This window comes from Anomaloglossus baeobatrachus, chromosome 5 (genome assembly GCF_048569485.1).
Source record: "Anomaloglossus baeobatrachus isolate aAnoBae1 chromosome 5, aAnoBae1.hap1, whole genome shotgun sequence".
NCBI classification, from domain to species: Eukaryota; Metazoa; Chordata; class Amphibia; order Anura; family Aromobatidae; genus Anomaloglossus; species Anomaloglossus baeobatrachus.
This window is the reverse complement of record NC_134357.1, coordinates 108,178,138-108,197,606: the sequence shown is the minus strand read 5'-3', so window position 1 is coordinate 108,197,606 and position 19,469 is coordinate 108,178,138. Positions and strand designations below refer to the sequence as shown.

The window sequence follows — 19,469 nt, the reverse complement described above, 5'->3', positions numbered from 1 at the left end:
CTTGTTATTCATGTGACGATTCATGGAAGATGTTGTCAAACTGGTGAGGTTTTGGCCTCTACTTATAGATTGGCAACAAATCTTACAGATCACATGATTTGGGAGATCCTTTGCGATGTCAAGAAAGGACCAGGCTAGGCAATTCTTAGAGCCCATGCGACCTGCAGAGCCACTCCGACTTGTGCTCAGAGGCAGAGTTGTGGCTGAGGATGCAGTTGTTGACGTGCTTCAAGTACTCAGACTCTCTCCAGGAAGGCGCAAGGTAACTTCGTCGTCAGTCGCATCTTCCACCACCGCCTCTGGTGACCTCTTTGAGTGCCTGACTGTGGGTTGACAGTAAGTGGGATCTAGAACTTCATCATTAAGCGTTGTGTTTGCACTCCCCTCGCCCTCAGACCTAACCTCTTCCTGCCCTGACTGAATAGTTAAGTTGTCATCCCAATCAGGTATCTGCATCTCATCGTCTTCAGTATGTTCCTCATTGTCTCCACCAACAGGTGTTACAGTTTGGGAATGAGGGTCTACATTATGCTCAGAAACTTGGTCATCAAGGCCTAAATCTGACTCACAAAGCTTCTGGGCATCCCTGCAGACCATTTCCTGGTCTGTACTCACTGTAGCTTGGGAGCAGACCTCTGATTACCAGGGTATAGTGTGACTGAACATCTCTGCAGACTCAGCCATCTCTGTTACACCATACTCTGCAGGGCGGGTGGAGACTTGAGAGCTGGGAGAAAGCAAGTGCGATTGGGGTGACAACTCAGAGGACTGTTGTTTTTTGGATGTTGAAGTTGAGGTGGAGGAGAGGCCACTTGTTGGAGCACTTGAGATCCATTCTAGCATGTTCTTTTTTTGTGCATCATCTACCTTTGTTACAGTTGTTCGGTTCCGTAAAAAAGGTAGCACATCCGATTGTCCATGGAAAGTTGTAGACATATTACTTTTGCTGGAAGATGGCCTTTCTTCAGCAGATGTTAATATAGCTTTCCCACCTACCCCATGGACACAAACTTTTTTTCTTTTTCCAACACGCCTGTTCCCCTTTCCACCAGCATCTGTCATTTTGCCACTCATTTTGTTAGCAACAAGATTGGACACTTAAAATGTGGTAGGAAAAATGGAGAGGTGGTGTACAATGCAGAGGTGGTCTAGCTTGACAGCTGAAGAACCAACACTGACTATCCCAGTCAATTTTAGTATGCCACTAACAGTGGCAGCACAGTTTGCAATTAGAATTGCGTAGCAAAAATGGACAGGTGTGTACCATGCACAGGTGCTGTATCGTGATTGCCAGCAAAGGAACACTAAGGTAGTATCCCAGTCAATTTTAGTATGGCCCTAAAGCAAGCTTTACACCTTACAATTAGGTGTGCGATCTCGTATGCGATGTGACACGCCCAGGTCGCATATCCGATTGAATGAGATTGCACGTAGGTCGTTCATTTGCTGTCACACGTGCGTTAGTAGTCTATGTTAAATTGATCAATTTTGTGTGCGACCCTTTAGATCATGTGTTCTGTGACGTATGCATTGGGCACCTTTTTTTTTTTTTTTTTAATTTATTGACTTGCCAATCGTGTGTAATGTGTAGAGATGCGTTTTTACTATGTCATCTGCCATTCATCTCTGCTACATGGCCGCTGACAGCAAACACAGACAGCCATGTAGCAGAGCTGAATGGCAGATGACAGCAGACACAGACAGAGCCGCACTGTCAGAATGAACTCGGGTGAACCTCACCCGACTTCATTGTCATGCTGCGGCTCTGTCTGTGTCGCGTCCTGATTAGCGGTCACCTGTGAAGGACTCACCGGTGACTGCTAAACTCCTGAGTAAGTGAATTGAGCAGCCCTCTCTCATACTCACCGATCCCCGATCCCCGGCGCTGCACTGCATTCACACTGCTCCGGCGGCTTTTACTGTTTTGAAAAAGCCGGCCGCCCATTAAACAATCTCGTATTCCCTGATTTCCCCGCCCACCGGCGCCTATGATTGGTTACAGTGAGACACGCCCCCACGCTGAGTGACAGGTGTCACACTGCACCCAATCACAGCAGCCGGTGGGCGTGTCTATACTGTGCAGTGAAATAAATAATTAAATAATTAAAACAAACGGCGTGCGGTCCCCCCCAATTTTAAAACCAGCCAGATAAAGCCATACGACTGAAGGCTGGTATTCTCAGGATGGGGAGCTCCACGTTATGGGGAGCCCCCAGCCTAACAATATCAGCCAACAGCCGCCCAGAATTGCCGCGTACATTAGATGCGACAGTTCTGGGACTGTACCCGGCTCTTCCCAATTTGCCAAGGTGCGTTGGCAAATCGGGGTAATAAGGAGTTATTGGCAGCCCATAGCTGCCAATAAGTCCTAGATTAATCATGTCAGGCGTCTATGAGACACCTTCCATGATTAATCTGTAAATTACAGTAAATAAACACACACACAACCGAAAAAATCCTTTATTATAAATAAAAAACACAAACATATACCCTGGTTCACCACTTTAATCAGCCCCAAAAAGCCCTCCATGTCCGGCGTACTCCAGGATAATGCAGCGTCGCTTCCAGCGCTGCTGCATGGAGGTGACCGGAGCTGCAGAAGACACAGCCGCTCCTGTCACCTCCACACAGCTAATGAAGACAGCCGCGCGATCAGCTGAGCTGTCACTGAGGTTACCCGCTGTCACTGGATCCAGCGGTGGATGCAGCGGCGGCCGCGGGTAACCTCAGTGACAGCTCAGCTGATCGCGCTACTCACCGCTGCTCCTCTCACCTCCACGCAGCAACTGAGGTGAGTAGCGCGATCAGCTGAGCTGTCACTGAGGTTACCCGCGGCCACTGCTGCATCCACCGCTGGATCCAGTGACAGCGGGTAACCTCAGTGACAGCTCAGCTGATAGCGCGGCTGTCTTCATTTGCTGTGTGGAGGTGACAGGAGCAGCGGTGTATTCTGCAGCTCCGGTCACTTCCATGCAGCAGCGCTGGATGCGACGCTGGACCATCCTGGAGTACGCCGGACATGGAGGGCTTTTTGGGGATGATTAAAGTGGTTAACCAGGGTATATGTTTGTGTTTTTTATTTATAATAAAGGATTTTTTCGGGTGTGTGTGTTTATTTACTGTAATTTACAGATTAATCATGGAAGGTGTCTCATAGACGCCTGACATGATTAATCTAGGACTTATTGGCAGCTATGGGCTGCCAATAACTCCTTATTACCCTAATTTGCCAACGCACCAGGGCAAATCGGGAAGAGCCAGGTACAGTCCCAGAACTGTCGCATCTAATGTACGCGGCAATTCTGGGCGGCTGTTGGCTGATATTGTTAGGCTGGGGGGCTCCCCATAACGTGGAGCTCCCCATTCTGAGAATACCAGCCTTCAGCCGTATGGCTTTATCTGGCTGGTTTTAAAATTGGGGGGGACCGCACGCCGTTTGTTTTAATTATTTAATTATTTATTTCACTGCACAGTATAGACACGCCCACCGGCTGCTGTGATTGGGTGCAGTGTGACACCTGTCACTCAGCGTGGGGGCGTGTCTCACTGTAACCAATCATAGGCGCCGGTGGGCGGGGAAAGCAGGGAATACGAGATTGTTTAATGGGCGGCCGGCTTTTTCAAAACAGTAAAAGCCGCCGGAGCAGTTTGAATGCCGTGCAGAGCCGTGCCGGGGATCGGAGATCGGTGAGTATGAGAGAGGGGGTAAGAGGGATAGACTGACATGGACAGAGAGTGAGGGACAGAGATAGTGATGGACTGACAGAGATTAGTGAATGACAGACATTGTGAGGCGCTTCAGAACGCAGCTTTTCAGCTGCGCTCTGAAGCGGACCTTTTTTAAGCTGCGGTGCAGAGCGCACACCTGCGCACATAGCATCAGACACCAAAATCGTATGAGGGATGTCACACGTTACAATTGACTAGGTTCATACAACAAAACGTCCAATGTACAGTTAGGTCCAGAAATATTTGGACAGTGACACAATTTTCGCGAGTTGGGCTCTGCATGCCACCACATTAGATTTGAAATTAAACCTCTACAACAGAATTCAAGTGCAGATTGTAACGTTTAATTTGAAGGTTTGAACAAAAATATCTGATAGAAATTGTAGGAATTGTACACATTTCTTTACAAACACTCCACATTTTAGGAGGTCAAAAGTAATTGGACAAATAAACCAAACCCAAACAAAATATTTTTATTTTCAATATTTTGTTGCGAATCCTTTGGAGGCAATCACTGCCTTAAGTCTGGAACCCATGGACATCACCAAACGCTGGGTTTCCTCCTTCTTAATGTTTTGCCAGGCCTTTACAGCCGCAGCCTTCAGGTCTTGCTTGTTTGTGGGTCTTTCCGTCTTAAGTCTGGATTTGAGCAAGTGAAATGCATGCTCAATTGGGTTACGATCTGGTCATTGACTTGGCCATTGCAGAATGTTCCACTTTTTTGCGCTCATGAACTCCTGGGTAGCTTTGGCTGTATGCTTGGGGTCATTGTCCATCTGTACTATGAAGCGCCGTCCGATCAACTTTGCGGCATTTGGCTAATCTGGGCTGAAAGTATATCCCTGTTCACTTCAGAATTCATCCGGCTACTCTTGTCTGCTGTTATGTCATCAATAAACACAAGTGACCCAGTGCCATTGAAAGCCATGCATGCCCATGCCATCACGTTGCCTTCACCATGTTTTACAGAGGATGTGGTGTGCCTTGGATCATGTGCCATTCCCTTTCTTCTCCAAACTTTTTTCTTCCCATCATTCTGGTACAGGTTGATCTTTGTCTCATCTGTCCATAGAATACTTTTCCAGAACTGAGCTGGCTTCATGAGGTGTTTTTCAGCAAATTTAACTCTGGCCTGTCTATTTTTGGAATTGATGTATGGTTTGCATCTAGATGTGAACCCTTTGTATTTACTTTCATGGAGTCTTCTCTTTACTGTTGACTTAGAGACAGATACACCTACTTCACTGAGAGTGTTCTGGACTTCAGTTGATGTTGTAAATGGGTTCTTCTTCACCAAAGAAAGTATGCGGCGATCATCCACCACTGTTGTCATCCATGGACGCCCAGGCCTTTTTGAGTTCCCAAGCTCACCAGTCAATTCCTTTTTTCTCAGAATGTACCCGACTATTGATTTTGCTACTCCAAGCATGTCTGCTATCTCTCTGATGGATTTTTTCTTTGTTTTCAGCCTCAGAATGTTCTGCTTCACCTCAATTGAGAGTTCCTTAGACCGCATGTTGTCTGGTCACAGCAACAGCTTCCAAATGCAAAACCACACACCTGTAATCAACCCAAGACCTTTTAATTACTTCATTGATTGTCCAATTACTTTTGGTCCCTTGAAAAAGAGGAGGCTATGCATTACAGAGCTATGATTCCTAAACCCTTTCTCCGATTTGGATGTGAAAACTCTCATATTGCAGCTGGGAGTGTGCACTTTCAGCCCATATTATATATATAATTGTATTTCTGAACATGTTTTTGTAAACAGCTAAAATAACAAAACTTGTGTCACTGTCCAAATATTTCTGGACCTAACTGTATGAGGAATAAATGACGTGTATGCGATCACCGTATTTTCGTTCAATCTTGATTGCACGTAGGTGTCACACGCAAATACGTCACGAACGATGCAGGATGTGCGTCACTTACAACTTGACCCCGACGACGGATTGAAAGATTTATTGAAGCGTGTAAAGCAGGCATAACAGTGGCAGCACAGTTTGCAATTAGAATTGCGTAGCAAAAATGGACAGGTGTGTACCATGCACAGGTGCTGTACCATGATTGCCAGCAAAGGAACACTAAGATAGTATTCCAGACACTTTTAGGATGGCAGAAAAAGTGTCAGCTCTTTGGGCAAATAAAATAGCGTGGCACAAATGGGCAGGTGGGTATAATGCAGGGGTGCTGTGGGTCAGTGGACAGCAAAGGAACACTAACTTACCGTAATATTCTAGACACTTTTAGGATGGCACAAAAGTGTCAGCTCTTTGGGCAAATAAAATAGCATGGCAAAAATGGGCAGGATGGTACAATGCACGGGTGCTGTGAGTCAGTGGACAGAAAAGGAACACTAACTTAGTATTCCAGACACTTTTAGGATGGCACAAAAGTGTCAGCTCTTTGGGCAAATAAAATAGCGTGGCAAAAATGGGCAGGTGGGTACAATGAACGGGTGCTGTAGGTAGCAGGACAGCAAAGGAAGCCTCACTTTCTATCCCTGCTAATGAAAATATGCAGCGAGGAATTGTCTGAGCTGAGGTAGGCAGACGTTGTTATCTACGTTGTTATCAGCGTTTGCAGGGACCTGCCTAGCAGCTATGGCTATGAACGCCTGTAAATCAGCCCTGAAAAGGGCTGAAATAACCAGCAGTCCCTAATCCCTAAAGCGCTGTGTAGATTGCACTGTATCTCTATAGCGCACACAGCAGGAGCAGCAGCAGCAGCAGCGTGAGCGATGACTGTCACCCACACACAGAAGACAGATAATGGCGGCGACAAGGAAAATGGCCAGATCTTATAAGGCAAGGACATGTGACATGCACAGCCTATGACACATGGCCTTGCTTGTCTGGCAAAAATCCACTTTGCTGTGTGTGTGTCTGTGATTTGCTGACAGCCTGGCTCGCCCCACTGTACGGTTAGGAAAGAAAAAAAAAATGGCTATCGACATTCTTTCAGCAGCAGCACTGATCTAAACCCCGTCCCCCCTGCACACTATACGCTGAATTTTGATAATATCGTGATTCACAGTGACTCACACTATTACAGTGAAAAGCCAGCTAGTAACTAGCTACACTTTTTGTTGATCGAACCGTTCTCGAACGTAACTTAGCAAAAAGCTCGAGTTCGAGCTCGCGCTCAAACACCCCCCAAAATCACTTGAACATGAAATTGGCGAACCTCGAACATCGCTCATTTCTACTCCCATCTCAAAGATCACAGAATACTGATCTGGCAGATGTATGGGAGTCTTATGAATTGGTTCTCCTGATTTTCTTGCTCTATCTTTAAACCTTAAAACTATTAATATTTTTTAAACCTGTTGAATTGTGAATTCCCTGAACATTTTAAAAAATGCTGGTATATCTCTGTTTTTTTTTCTAGAATCCAGGATATTATGATATTGCTGCTACAGACTTGGGTTTATGGCATGTTCCTAACAAAACACCACTTTCGAAGTGGAGAAATTCCGCAATCCTGAGATATCGCACAAACAATGGTTTCTTTTCTAATGAAGGTGGTAACCTCTTCGGACTGTACAACGTAAGATATGCTTTTATTTCTTTAAAAAAAATGTTTTTCATAGATCTATGTTGTACAGGCAATTATAAATATAAAAATACTAGAAGGTGGACTGGTTGTAACATATCGGGTAGTCTAGAATGTGTATGTCGCAGGCGGGGAGGGCTGCGCTCACCACGCTCGGGTCCGGCGCTGCTGCTGCTCGGTGGCTTGAGCGGTGGGCCGGATCCGGGGACTCGAGCGGCGCTCCTCGCCCGTGAGTGAAAGGGGGGTTAGTGTGGTTTGGGGGATTTGGTCTGTGACGCCACCCACGGTTTGTGGTGAGGTTGGGGCACCACCGCTGCTGTTGACGGGGATACCGGGAGCGATGGCAGGGAGCAGCTGGGATGCTTCTCTCCCCTCCGTGGGTAGGGGGTTGGTGGTTCCGGGGCCCGGTGAGGTGACGGGGAGGCCGGGTCGGGCAAGGTGCAGGGTCACTTGGACTGCGCAGCATGGTGCCGGACGGCACGGTAGTACTCACTCAGCCACAAATGGATGCAAAGTCTCTGGTAAAACAAACGGCTGGATGGACGGGTCCCGCAGCCGGCTGCTGTGGTTTCTCCCGGACGGTTGGTGGTGGCTGCCTTTCCCTGCACCTTTTATGTATCTTCTGTCCCGATGGCTCCCCACCGGTAACCCGCTCCCCAGCGTGTATATGGGCTGGAGGAGCCCTTTTGCCCGCAGACTCTGGCCTTGGGAACTCTAGCTGTGGCGGTAGCTGTATTTCCCTTGTGTTGGTTGGACGGTTGCCTTCAATCGGGTCTTGGCTGTTTGGAAACCCCTGGGGTTCCGGTCACTAACGGATTTGACCTGTTTAACGGCGACTCCAAGCCTGGTCGGGGTCCGCAGGCCCTGCCGGTTTGTGCTGGCTTCACTTCGCTCCCCGGTTCGGTACCGGCGGGCCACCGCCCGTCCCCGGTCCTACGGTTCCGCGTTGATCTGCCTCTCCTGCAGACGGCCACCACCATCTGCCAACTTTAATCTCGGTGCCCGGGCCACGTACCCGGACACAGTCAGTTTGCTCCTCTACTACTACTTCACTCCTCTCACTTTGCCTTCCCTAACTGAACTGCTTTCCTTTTCCCGCCTCCAGGACTGTGAACTCCTCAGTGGGTGGGGCCAACCGCCTGGCTCCACCCCACCTGGTGTAGACATCAGCCCCTGGAGGGAGGCAACAAGGATTTTGTGTCTGGCTGATGTGCCTATCTCGGGGTGGGGGTGTCATGTTGTAGTCCCTGTGACGACCTGGCTAGTCCAGGGCGCCACATGTATGTAGGTTAGCAGATTGAATAATAAGGTAATAAATGGACTGGATGGGTTAGGATTAATTTAGTATTCTTATAATTGTTTATTGGTTTTAAAATGACAAACAACAGAAGGAACAGTTTTAATAGATGAGTCTAATGTTTAATGATGTCCATGGCTTGTAATGAAAGTTAGTGCTGGGGACTGCATGGCTGGGGACAGGTGACTATTCGTGTGTGTGTGTGTGTGTTCAGTGTATACATGCGGGGGGTGGCGGGGTGGAGCCGAGTGGGGTAATGTGTGCGGGGGCAGAGGCGAGCGGTGGGTATGTGTCGGCTGGGTTGCCGGTGTGGGCTCCCGGGGGTGCAGCAATCACCGGGGAGTCAGGGCTCCGTGTGGGTGCGGGGAAAAGTGTCGGGCGTCGTCCTGTCGGCCCGTAGTTTGGGCTGTTCAGTTAGCTAAGCCGTTGGTCGCAGGCTCTTTAGCGCGCACGGTGTGGCGACAGTTGTCACTGTAGTGACGTCATTTTGGAGCAAGACAGACAGACAGAATAAGGCAATTATATAGATAAATTAAAACACTGGATAATTTATGTACTGTCTAAGGCAGGGATCTGTGCAATTTGCATGTAGCCCCTGAGGCTACTTCATGCAGCCCACAAGTACTGTAGACCCCTTGACAATCATGGCCCGCTCCAGTGGGCTGTCGATGTCTGCACTTTACTTCAGTTCAATTGAAAGTGCGACAATAGATTTCAATTAAATGTGCATCTAAGTGAAGTAAAGTGCTGACGTCGGTGGCCCCCTGGACTGGGTCGCGATCATCCAGTGGTCTATGGTACCTGCAGGCCGCATGTGCAGAAATGAGGACACCAAGGGAACAGAGGACAGGTAAGAAGAATCTTTTTTTTATGTGTATGTGAATAATGGCACCATAGGGGATATTACTGCAAGATGGAACATTGCTACAAGAAGAGGACCAGGATGGGGCAATACTACAAGATGAGGACCAGATACAAGAAGTGGACAGGATGGGCACATTACTACAAGATGAGGACCAGATACAAGAAGTGGACCAGGTTGGGCACATTACTACAAGATGAAGACTAAGATGGGGCTCTTTACTATAACATGAGTATAACCTGAGCAGGGCAGATCAAAGTATTGTAGAGTGCCTGTGCAGGACAGGCGAATGTGGATGACGTAGGACGTGTCATGCTCACAGGCTTCAGAAGGAGGATAAATATGGCCGAATGAGGAGGCACCAGCGCCGGAGAACGGAGACACCCATATGACCCAACTCCACCGCAGTGACCATTTAGGTAAGTATTATAAAGTAATTTTTACTTTCTACACAGCAGCCTGGGCTCTTATATACAACATGTTAGAATGCTGTATATAAGAACCCACTGGTGGTGGCCACAGCTTATAGGCCCCAAATCTGCTGACAGGTTCCCTTTAACTCTGCTATTGCTGTAAATGTTATAAACATAAGGTATTAGCTAACAATTTTTTTTTACAAAAACTGCCAAAGCTATCCAATCACATCAAGGTGTATCTAAATATAGGTGTTCCTTCCACACAATCATCATAGTAGTCATCATCATCTCTGACCTGCCATTATGGTAACGGTGGAGGTGGATTGTGCAGAACACTGTCTCAAACTAACTGTGTGGCTGTCAGAGGCAGCGTGGGACTGGCTACCGGAGGAATCTCCAGTAATGCCAGGCCTGGATTCAGTTACTTGCATTGCACTCTGGAGCTCTCACCTGAGCTCCAGACTGCAGCCTAGACTGAACTGCGAGGCCCGGTGATTGAATCCCCAGCGATTGCAGTTCAGTTCATGAAAGCTGCAGACAGCCGGTGTGATCTCCGGTGCTCTCACCTGAACTCTGCAGATCAGCCCGGCCTGTCCGCAGCTGTCATGAACTGAACCACAATCGCCGGGGAATCAATTACTCGGCGCTCATGATTCAGTCCTGCAGACTCTGAGATCAGTCCAGGCTGCAAATGAGAGCTCCAGAGTGCAATGCAGGGAACTGAATCCAGGCCTGGCATTAGTGGAGATTCCTCCGGTAGCCAGTCTACGCTGGTCAGAGGTAACATAATCCTGTTGTAATTGAGATGATCAAAGAGCCATATACATTGCCTTTAAAAAGTATTCATACCCCATGAAATTTTCCACATTTTTTCACATTACACCCACAAACTTAAATATGTTTTGGGGGGATTTTATGTACCATGCCAACACAAATATTTGTGACGTATAAAGTGAAGGATACATGGTTTTCTAACTATTTTAAAAGTATGAATCAAAAATGTTAACGTGCATGTGCATTTGTATTCAGCCAACCCAGTTAATATTTTGTAGGACCACCTTTTACTGCAATCGCTCCTGAATGTCGTTATGTACATAAACATTCCAACATGGATAAAAGTTAAATAAAGCCTATCTCAATGCAGCCGCACCTGCACCCTACTGGATCCCGTATAGTCTAGCATCCCTAGCTGAATAGATCATAATTGTTCATGGACAGGCTGGAATATCCCAAGCAACAACAATAGAAACCCAAAACTTGGACCTGTCTGCCTGAAAAGCTGTTGAGTTGCTCCTCAAACCTCCTGAGGAGCCAGAGGAGAGGTTGTGAAATACTATAAACCTAGAGATAGGTAGGGACTCAAGGCAGTGCTGGCTCCAGGTTTTTGTGGGCCCTGGGCGAAAGAGTCTCAGTGGGCCCCATTCACACACAGACATGCACATACAGATATGTACACATACAGGCATACGTACATGTGCCGCCCCCGTGGAAGCAGCCGAGCTGCTCGGATCCGGGTTCTCAGTGGCTTGAGGGTCTCCGGACCCAGGGGTCATGCGGCCACTCAAATGAAGGGGTATTTACAAGGGATATTATAGAGTTCGTGACGCTACCCATGGTGTATGGTAATTTGGGAAGTACCGCCGCTGCCGCTGTGAGTACCCGGGGTGATGAAGTGGGACAGAAGGTGTCGTAATCCTCCACGGGTAGGGGGGAAAGCCCCGGGACTTGGCGTTTGGAGGGAAATGCCGTGAGGTGCAGGGGTCACTCTGGTACTCACTCACTCCATTAAGCAGACACCGACAACTGGTAAAACAAGTCTCTGGACACCGCTGCCGCTGAGGGGAGCTAGTTCGGGTCCCGTCCCCAATAGTGCTGCCTGGTGATCCGTGACCTGCCTCCTGGCACTAAGTTTACATCTCTGGTGGTCCTGGTAGTGTGAAACTTGCCGGATCCCGCTCCCCACTATGGCTAAGTGTGAGAGCTTGCTCTCAGGGCTCACGCTTGGGATTTTCTGTACCGTTTTGGATGGAAAGTCCTATCCCCCTCGTTGCGCTAGTGCTCCGATTTTGGAGCAGTTGGGAACTCCCCGACCTAGGGTCCACGTACCCCGTCAAGGCCTCAGTCCCAGACCGGTGATGGTGCAAGGCCAGCCGGCTGTCCTGCTCGACAGATCCGAGCCCCTTGCCACGATCCCTTCCGACCGGTGGTCCGACTGCTCTAGGCCCAGACCACCATCTGCAACCTAGACAGTCTTCCAGGAGCCCCGCTCTCGACCTCCTCTCACTTTCACTACTCGCTCTACTCTTCTACTATAGACTCACTACACTCCCCACCTTCCCTCCCTAACCCCCCAGGTGGGCGACTCTATTCCACTCAAGCTGTCCACTGTTGTGTTTGGTGGGTGTGGTGCAGGGTGTATCTAAGATTTAATTGGCTGATGGATGCAACACCATATGGTTAGGGACCCAAAACCAAGAAGGAGGTGGATACTGCATGGGAGGGTAGATTGTGCAGTACCCTGTGATGACCTGATAGTCCAGAGGCATCACATACATATACATATTTAAAGAGAAATTTAGAAAAATACATATAAACAGACAAACCCATACACAGTCATATACACTGACATACATAGATACACATCATACACACGCACACACACACACACACACACACACGCACACACACACACACACATACACAGAGACACAGAGGTATTATTAATATGGGGAAGGCGGCAGCAGCCTCACTCACCTCCCCCGCTTGTCTCCTGTCTAGCTCCTACAGGGAATGTAGCTGAGCTGCGCTGATTGGTGGCCGTTACTAACAGACATGGCCGCACGCAGAGCATACTGACACTGCTATACATCACAGGAGAGGCTGGCGACGTGCACATTACTGGGGGGCATATGTGGCCCCCTTGGGCTTCAGGCACCACAGAGTATTACACCACTTTTCAGGGGGAATATCTATCGCGGGTTAGGAGGGGGTTAACCTGCCGGTGCCTTCACTAAACAAAGACAAACCACAGCAAGGTGCTTACTCACGGGGGGATTGGACTAGGCAGACAGGTTAGCCAGCCATCACGAAGCATGGGACTTCCGCAGTCGCTAGGACAACCACCGGGGGTGGACACCACATGGGGTAGAAGTAGGCGCAACCATCACACTTCAGACAGAACCTTCCTGGGCACAGCTTGGGATAACATCTAGCACTGACAACAGGAGTTAGTGTTTCCAGTTTCCTCTTCCTTGTGGGCCCGTGGCTTGGATCAGGAGGCTCGGCCCAAGTTCCGGATAGCTACAGAGGGATACTTCAGTAAAAGACTTTCACGGGCACCGGCGGTGACCGCCGACTATCCGGGATCGGCTGGAGCCCATCATGTCAGATATCGGTACTCTGGGGCAGCGCCTGAACTACCTGTGAGTAAAAAGACTTGCCCAGTGCTGCGGCGCCAACAGGGACAACCACTACGACCCCGGCCATCCTCCCGGGGTAACCCGCTCCGACTGTGGGGAATGACACAATCCCGGTGAGAGACCCTGTAGCGGCGGCCCCCATCCCTGGCCGCATACCACAGGTGGCGTCTTGATCCTAATAGATTTTCCTAAACCCCAGACTACTACCTCCATCCTCCCTGCCACCCTTCAATCCTCCTTCCTGTATGCTTCGGAGCAACGTAACCGGGCCATGTCACCCCGTGACATCACAGAGGATTTGCACCCATGGCCCGGCAACGAGTAGGTTATAACACCTGCCCCGTGGGGCGCTACACATACACATTACTGAGGAGGGGGCATACAGTTCCAGAGGGGGATACAGCTCTGAGGGATATACAGCACTGGGGTGGAGGGTGATGTTGCGGGCGGGGAGGATGCCGCCGCTGCTGCGCTCTCGCTAACACTGGGATCCGGCGCTGCTGCGGCTGCTGCTGTTGCTCGGTGGCTCGAGCGGTGGGCCGGATCCGGGGACTCGAGCGGCGCTCCTCGCCCGTGAGTGAAAGGGGTGGTTGGTTTGGGGGATTTAGTCTGTGACGCCACCCACGGGTCGTGGTGAAGATGGGCACCACCGCTGCTGATGACGGGGATCCCGGGAGCTATGGTAGGGAGCAGCTGGGATGTTGTTTTCCCCCTCCGTGGGTAGGGGTCGGTGGTCCCGGGGCCCGATGATGTGACGGGGAGGCAGGGTTGGCGAGGTGCAGGGTTGCAGGGATAGCGCGGCGCGGTGCCGGATGGCACGGGTGTACTCACTCAGTAAGAGATGCACAAAGTCCTTGGTAAACCAAACAGCTGGATGGACGGGTCCCGCAGCCGGCTGCAGTGTCTCTCCCCGGACAGGTGATGGCGGCTGTCTTTCCCTGCACCTTGATGTTCTCGTTTGACTACTATGGATCCCAACGGCAGTCCGCTCTCCGGTGTATGGGTACCGGAGGAGCCCGTTTGCTCGCAGGCGCTGGCCCTTGGGTCTCTAGCCTTAGGCGGTAGCTGTATACACTCACGGTGTGGGCGGTTGTCTTCTTTCGGGTCTTTGGTTGTTAGGAAACCCCTGGGGTTCCGGTGACATTCGGATTTGACTATTTTCGGCGGCTCCAAGCCTGGTCGGGATCCGATGGCCCTGCCTGTGTGTGCTGGCTTCACTTCGCTCCCCGGTCGGTACCGGCGGGCCAACGCCCTACCCTGGTCCAACGATTCCGCATTGCTTCACCACTCCTGCAGACGGCCACCACCGTCTGCCAACCTTGCTGTCAGTGCCTGGGCCACAAACCCAGACACCCAAGTGTTTACTCCTCACTCCTCAAACTCCAAAACTACTCTCCCACTTTTCCCACCTCCAGGACTGTAAACTCCTTGGTGGGTGGGGACAACCGCTTGGCTCCGCCCCACCTGGTGTGGACATCAGACACTGGAGGGAGGTGACTCGCCCACCCCAGGGCTATGGGAAACCCGGTGCCGGGCCGGACCAGTCCGGTGGTAGTCAGTGGTGGCTGGGCCCGGCTCCGTGGCCCTGGTGGGTGTCAGCAGAATATATGGCTTGATGAATAAAGTTTGTGTTCGTGACGCCACCTGTGGTACGTGGCCACCAAGCCGCCGCTGCCGTGTGGGGCCTCCGGGATGATGCCACGGCAGCAATGGTGGTACTGCTCCCCACAGGTGGAGCAATGCCCGGGGCACAGTTGGTGCTTGTGAGTGTCTATGCAGCTGAAATAACAGAGACCACTCCAAGGGTGCAGTTCAAGTTCTTTACTCACATTTCTTGTCAGAGCTCTGCAGGAACCCTTGGACTGCTGGGACCACTGTCAGGGACCTCCGCCGTTTCTGGGTGATTCTGAGAGTGAAAGCCGGTACCCTTCTCTTAGTGTCTCTTTCTTCTGCTGTCTTCCTTAGCCTTGCCTTTGTTAGGATGGACCTGGCTTGGCCTCCAGTACAGCCTCCAGGCTGGGGGGTCACCTGTCGGCTGATTACCCCTTTTCTGGAAGTCTGCTGTGGGTTCTGGCCCTGGGAGTCTACAACCTTCCCTGGGCCTCGGTTTTTACTGTTTGGAGATTGTCTTTGCACTCCTCCACTCTCTAGTGACCGTCCCCTGTCGCAGCTTGATCACTCCACCGATGTTAATGTGGAACAGGCCACCGCAGCCTACAACTACCCGTGGCGCCTCTAGGCCCTCTCCTTGGTACCTCTAGGACTGCTCGTGATACCTCTAGGACTACCCGTGGCCCTGCGACTCCTTCTGTCTCCTACGTGGTGTCACCTGGACCTCTGGGTCCCAGGATCTTCACCAGGAAGCGTCTCCTTCTGTTTCTCTGCTCCTGTCTGACTTGGAGCTTTCTTTCCTTCTTTCTTGTCTTTCTTTTCTCCTCCTTGCCTGCCTCCAGCAGGCCTCCTCCTCCCTCCTTTCTCTCGTTCTTCTTCTCCAACTACATGCTGGCTCCTCACTCTCTCACTCCCTGAGGTAACTGACTAAACTTGACCTTCCTCTCTGTGTCTGCTCTCAGATGGCTCCTCCCACCTCCCCAGTTGCTAAGCTACCACCCTATGGGAGCAGGGATGGGTCTTACAGCCCCTCTCAGCATGCAGCATGGGAGGGTTGCCTGCCACTTTCCCTGGTCCCAGTATGTACCTAACAATGGGTGTAGTGTGGATTTACCAGGGGACCGGAGTTCACTCTCTTCCTCTCTCAGAATGGGGCATCACACCGCTGGATGGGGTGCAATGACCTGTGGCGACGGAAGCCTCAGGGGCGCCACACTCCCCCACAGCAAATCCCAGCATGTCCTCGGGCTGAAAAACAACAAAAACATGTAGAAGAACTGCAAAAGATTTTTGTATGAATAACATAAAACAATAAAACATTTCTTCCCTTTATGGGAGGCATAGGTACTTAAACGTTGCAAACTTCTTATAAAGAAACTATGTGTGCACTTCCAGTTCATTGCACGGTTTGGGCACATCCCCCTTAATTCTGGTAGGGGGCACAACAGGTGCAACTATATACATTTTCGGCTACAACAAGTCCAGTAGCCTGGCAGTTCGTTTCTTTTCAAACAACAACAATGGGGCAAATAAAACCAGCCACTAAGTCCAATGGCCTGGTTACTTAAGACACATACACATTCACCGGGGCCCACATTCCAGTTCAGTGGCCCGGTACACATAAACATGGGGGTGACATCTTCGAAAAGCTTGAGGGGCAGTACAGCAGGAAAGGGTGTCATCTTCGAAAAGAACATTGGGACAGAACACAAGGGACATCTTCAAAAAGAATGAGGGGCAGACAGGGGCTATATACAGTTCAGCATCTCTTCTCCTTTACTCACGAGGGTAGATGCGAGGGTCCCACTCCGGCATTGCTCCTGGCAGCAGGTACGCCGACGATATCATCGTCTGGGTCCCCTGGGCGCTGGTCCCCGACCTTCTGCACTGTTCTGCAGCCTGGTTAGGAGTGGGACTGCTTGCAGACGTTGCACGGCAATGCTGCAGAGGGCTGCTTGTCTGCAGGGGGCTGTTGCTGTGGTCTCTAGGGCCCTGCTTTGGCCGGGCTCCCTGCATCACACACGCCATGGAGATCCTGGTCTGTGTCTCCTGGGTGGCTGTCACAGGACCTCTGCTCAGTTCTGTGTCCTGGGTCTGCCTTGAGGCGGTGCTGCTGCCAGGGGAGATGCTACGCTCTTGCACTGTGCGGCACCACTCTGGTTCTTCTGGGGCCGCTTCTTCCCGCAGAATATGTACATGCAGCGCGTACCATCCACGGTCCCCCATCAGCCGTATGTACTCCACCACATCACCCGTCTTGGCATCGCGCCCTGGGTGGCCTCTGGGCAGGTGCTCCTCGATGTCTCTTCGAGCTACAAATACATCCTTGCCCAGGCCGGGCTCCCTGATGAAGCCCCAGCCACCAACTTGTCTGAAGTCCACTACTAGGCCCCGTCGCACTGGGCCCTCGGATCCCTTCAGGGCCTTCCTGACCTCTTCTTTGGAGGCCAGATTAGCGACTTCTCTGGCCCGGCGTTTCTCCACCCGGAGTTCCCGCTCCCTCTGATACTCGATCACCAGCCTCTGGCACGTTAGCTCGTTGGCCAGGGGGGTCGCCTTAGGGCGCAGCGGCCGCTGCAGCCCCCTGCTTTCAATGGGCGCTGCGTCCCAATTCACTCCCGGGGATGCCATTCCCAGGAGGCTCACAGGGGGACTCGGCAGGGGGCCTGCTAGCTGTTCGGGGTCCACCCCTCCCCAAGCTCCGTCTGTGGGGGTCTCAGGCAGGCCTCCGGTACCCCACCGGGCGTCCGCGGGGTAGGCTGGGAAGGCCAGAGGGTCAGTGAAGGGGCTAAGCGAGGGCGCGTGGCGGGGCCCTGGGTCCGGACTGGACGGGGTTTCTGGTTGCTCACCCTGCTTCCGCTCCGCGGCATCCATCCACCGCTCCAGATCCTCCGGCACCCTCGGCGTTTCTTTCTGCCGGTCCGCTTCGACTTCCACACTACTCAGCCTCCGGGCCAGGACTCGCACTTCTTCTCTCAGCAGGTCCAGCTCGGGATCCACTCTTCCGGTCCCTGGTGCACCTTGCTGCCGCTCCTCCGCCATGCTGCCGACCTGGGGAATGCTGCCTGGAACACTGCTCGGGTGCTCGACCACGCCACTCGGCTGCTCCCTTTCCCTTCTTGGAGGCGGGGCCAGAGGCTGCACTAGCAACTGGCGCCAGACTGGCGCCCAGCCCATCACGACCGGCATCACTCCGTTTGCGATAAGGTACATTTTCTTTATCTGCTGGTCTGGCATTTAGACGCTCTCTGCCAGCCGGCCAACTTATCTGGTCGCCATTTCTTCTTCTTCCGCCTTCTATGGCGGGCACCGCTTCGCGCTCTTTTCTTGGACAAGGGGGCGGGGCTTCTCTTCGCGCCCTTTCTTCTTGCACGCCCCCCTTCTTCCCGCGCTCAGTGACTTCAATGGCGGCAGTTTCGCACAGTAAACACAGGCTATCTCACGATTCTTCAGGCGCACAGTACCCGGTGTGACCGGGCACGAAATCCTATTCGTGACGCCAAAAGTTGACTCGCCCACCCCAGGGCTATGGGACACCCGGTGCCGGGCCGGACCAGTCCGGTGGTAGTCAGTGGTGGCTGGGCCCGGCTCCGTGGCCCTGGTGGGTGTCAGCAGAATATATGGCTTGATGAATAAAGTTTGTGTTCGTGACGCCACCTGTGGTACGCGGCCACCAAGCCGCCGCTGCCATGTGGGGCCTCCGGGATGATGCCACGGCAGCAATGGTGGTACTGCTCCCCACAGGTGGAGCAATGCCCGGGGCACAGTTGGTGCTTGTGAGTGTCTATGCAGCTGAAATAACAGAGACCACTCCAAGGGTGCAGTTCAAGTTCTTTACTCACATTTCTTGTCAGAGCTCTGCAGGAACCCTTGGACTGCTGGGACCACTGTCAGGGACCTCCGCCGTTTCTGGGTGATTCTGAGAGTGAAAGCCGGTACCCTTCTCTTAGTGTCTCTTTCTTCTGCTGTCTTCCTTAGCCTTGCCTTTGTTAGGATGGACCTGGCTTGGCCTCCACTACAGCCTCCAGGCTGGGGGGGTCACCTGTCGGCTGATTACCCCTTTTCTGGAAGTCTGCTGTGGGTTCTGGCCCTGGGAGTCTACAACCTTCCCTGGGCCTCGGTTTTTACTGTTTGGAGATTGTCTTTGCACTCCTCCAGTCTCTAGGGACCGTCCCCTGTCGCAGCTTGATCACTCCACCGATGTTAATGTGGAACAGGCCACCGCAGCCTACAACTACCCGTGGCGCCTCTAGGCCCTCTCCTTGGTACCTCTAGGACTGCTCGTGATACCTCTAGGACTACCCGTGGCCCTGCGACTCCTTCTGTCTCCTACGTGGTGTCACCTGGACCTCTGGGTCCCAGGATCTTCACCAGGAAACGTCTCCTTCTGTTTCTCTGCTCCTGTCTGACTTGGAGCTTTCTTTCCTTCTTTCTTGTCTTTCTTTTCTCCTCCTTGCCTGCCTCCAGCAGGCCTCCTCCTCCCTCCTTTCTCTCGTTCTTCTTCTCCAACTACATGCTGGCTCCTCACTCTCTCACTCCCTGAGGTAACTGACTAAACTTGACCTTCCTCTCTGTGTCTG

At 51.6% G+C, this 19,469-nt stretch overlaps 1 protein-coding gene across 2 annotated transcripts in view; it reads left to right on the top strand.

Moving 5' to 3' along the window:
• The window catches only part of LOC142313353 (intelectin-1-like), a 96,559-nt gene that overhangs the window by 42,243 nt on the left and 34,847 nt on the right, over positions 1 to 19,469 (top strand). For both annotated transcript variants that reach the window (XM_075352368.1, XM_075352367.1), the window contains exon 5: positions 7,120 to 7,278. In XM_075352368.1, coding sequence (XP_075208483.1) covers positions 7,120 to 7,278 — 159 coding nt within the window. The remainder of the gene's footprint in view (positions 1 to 7,119; positions 7,279 to 19,469) is intronic.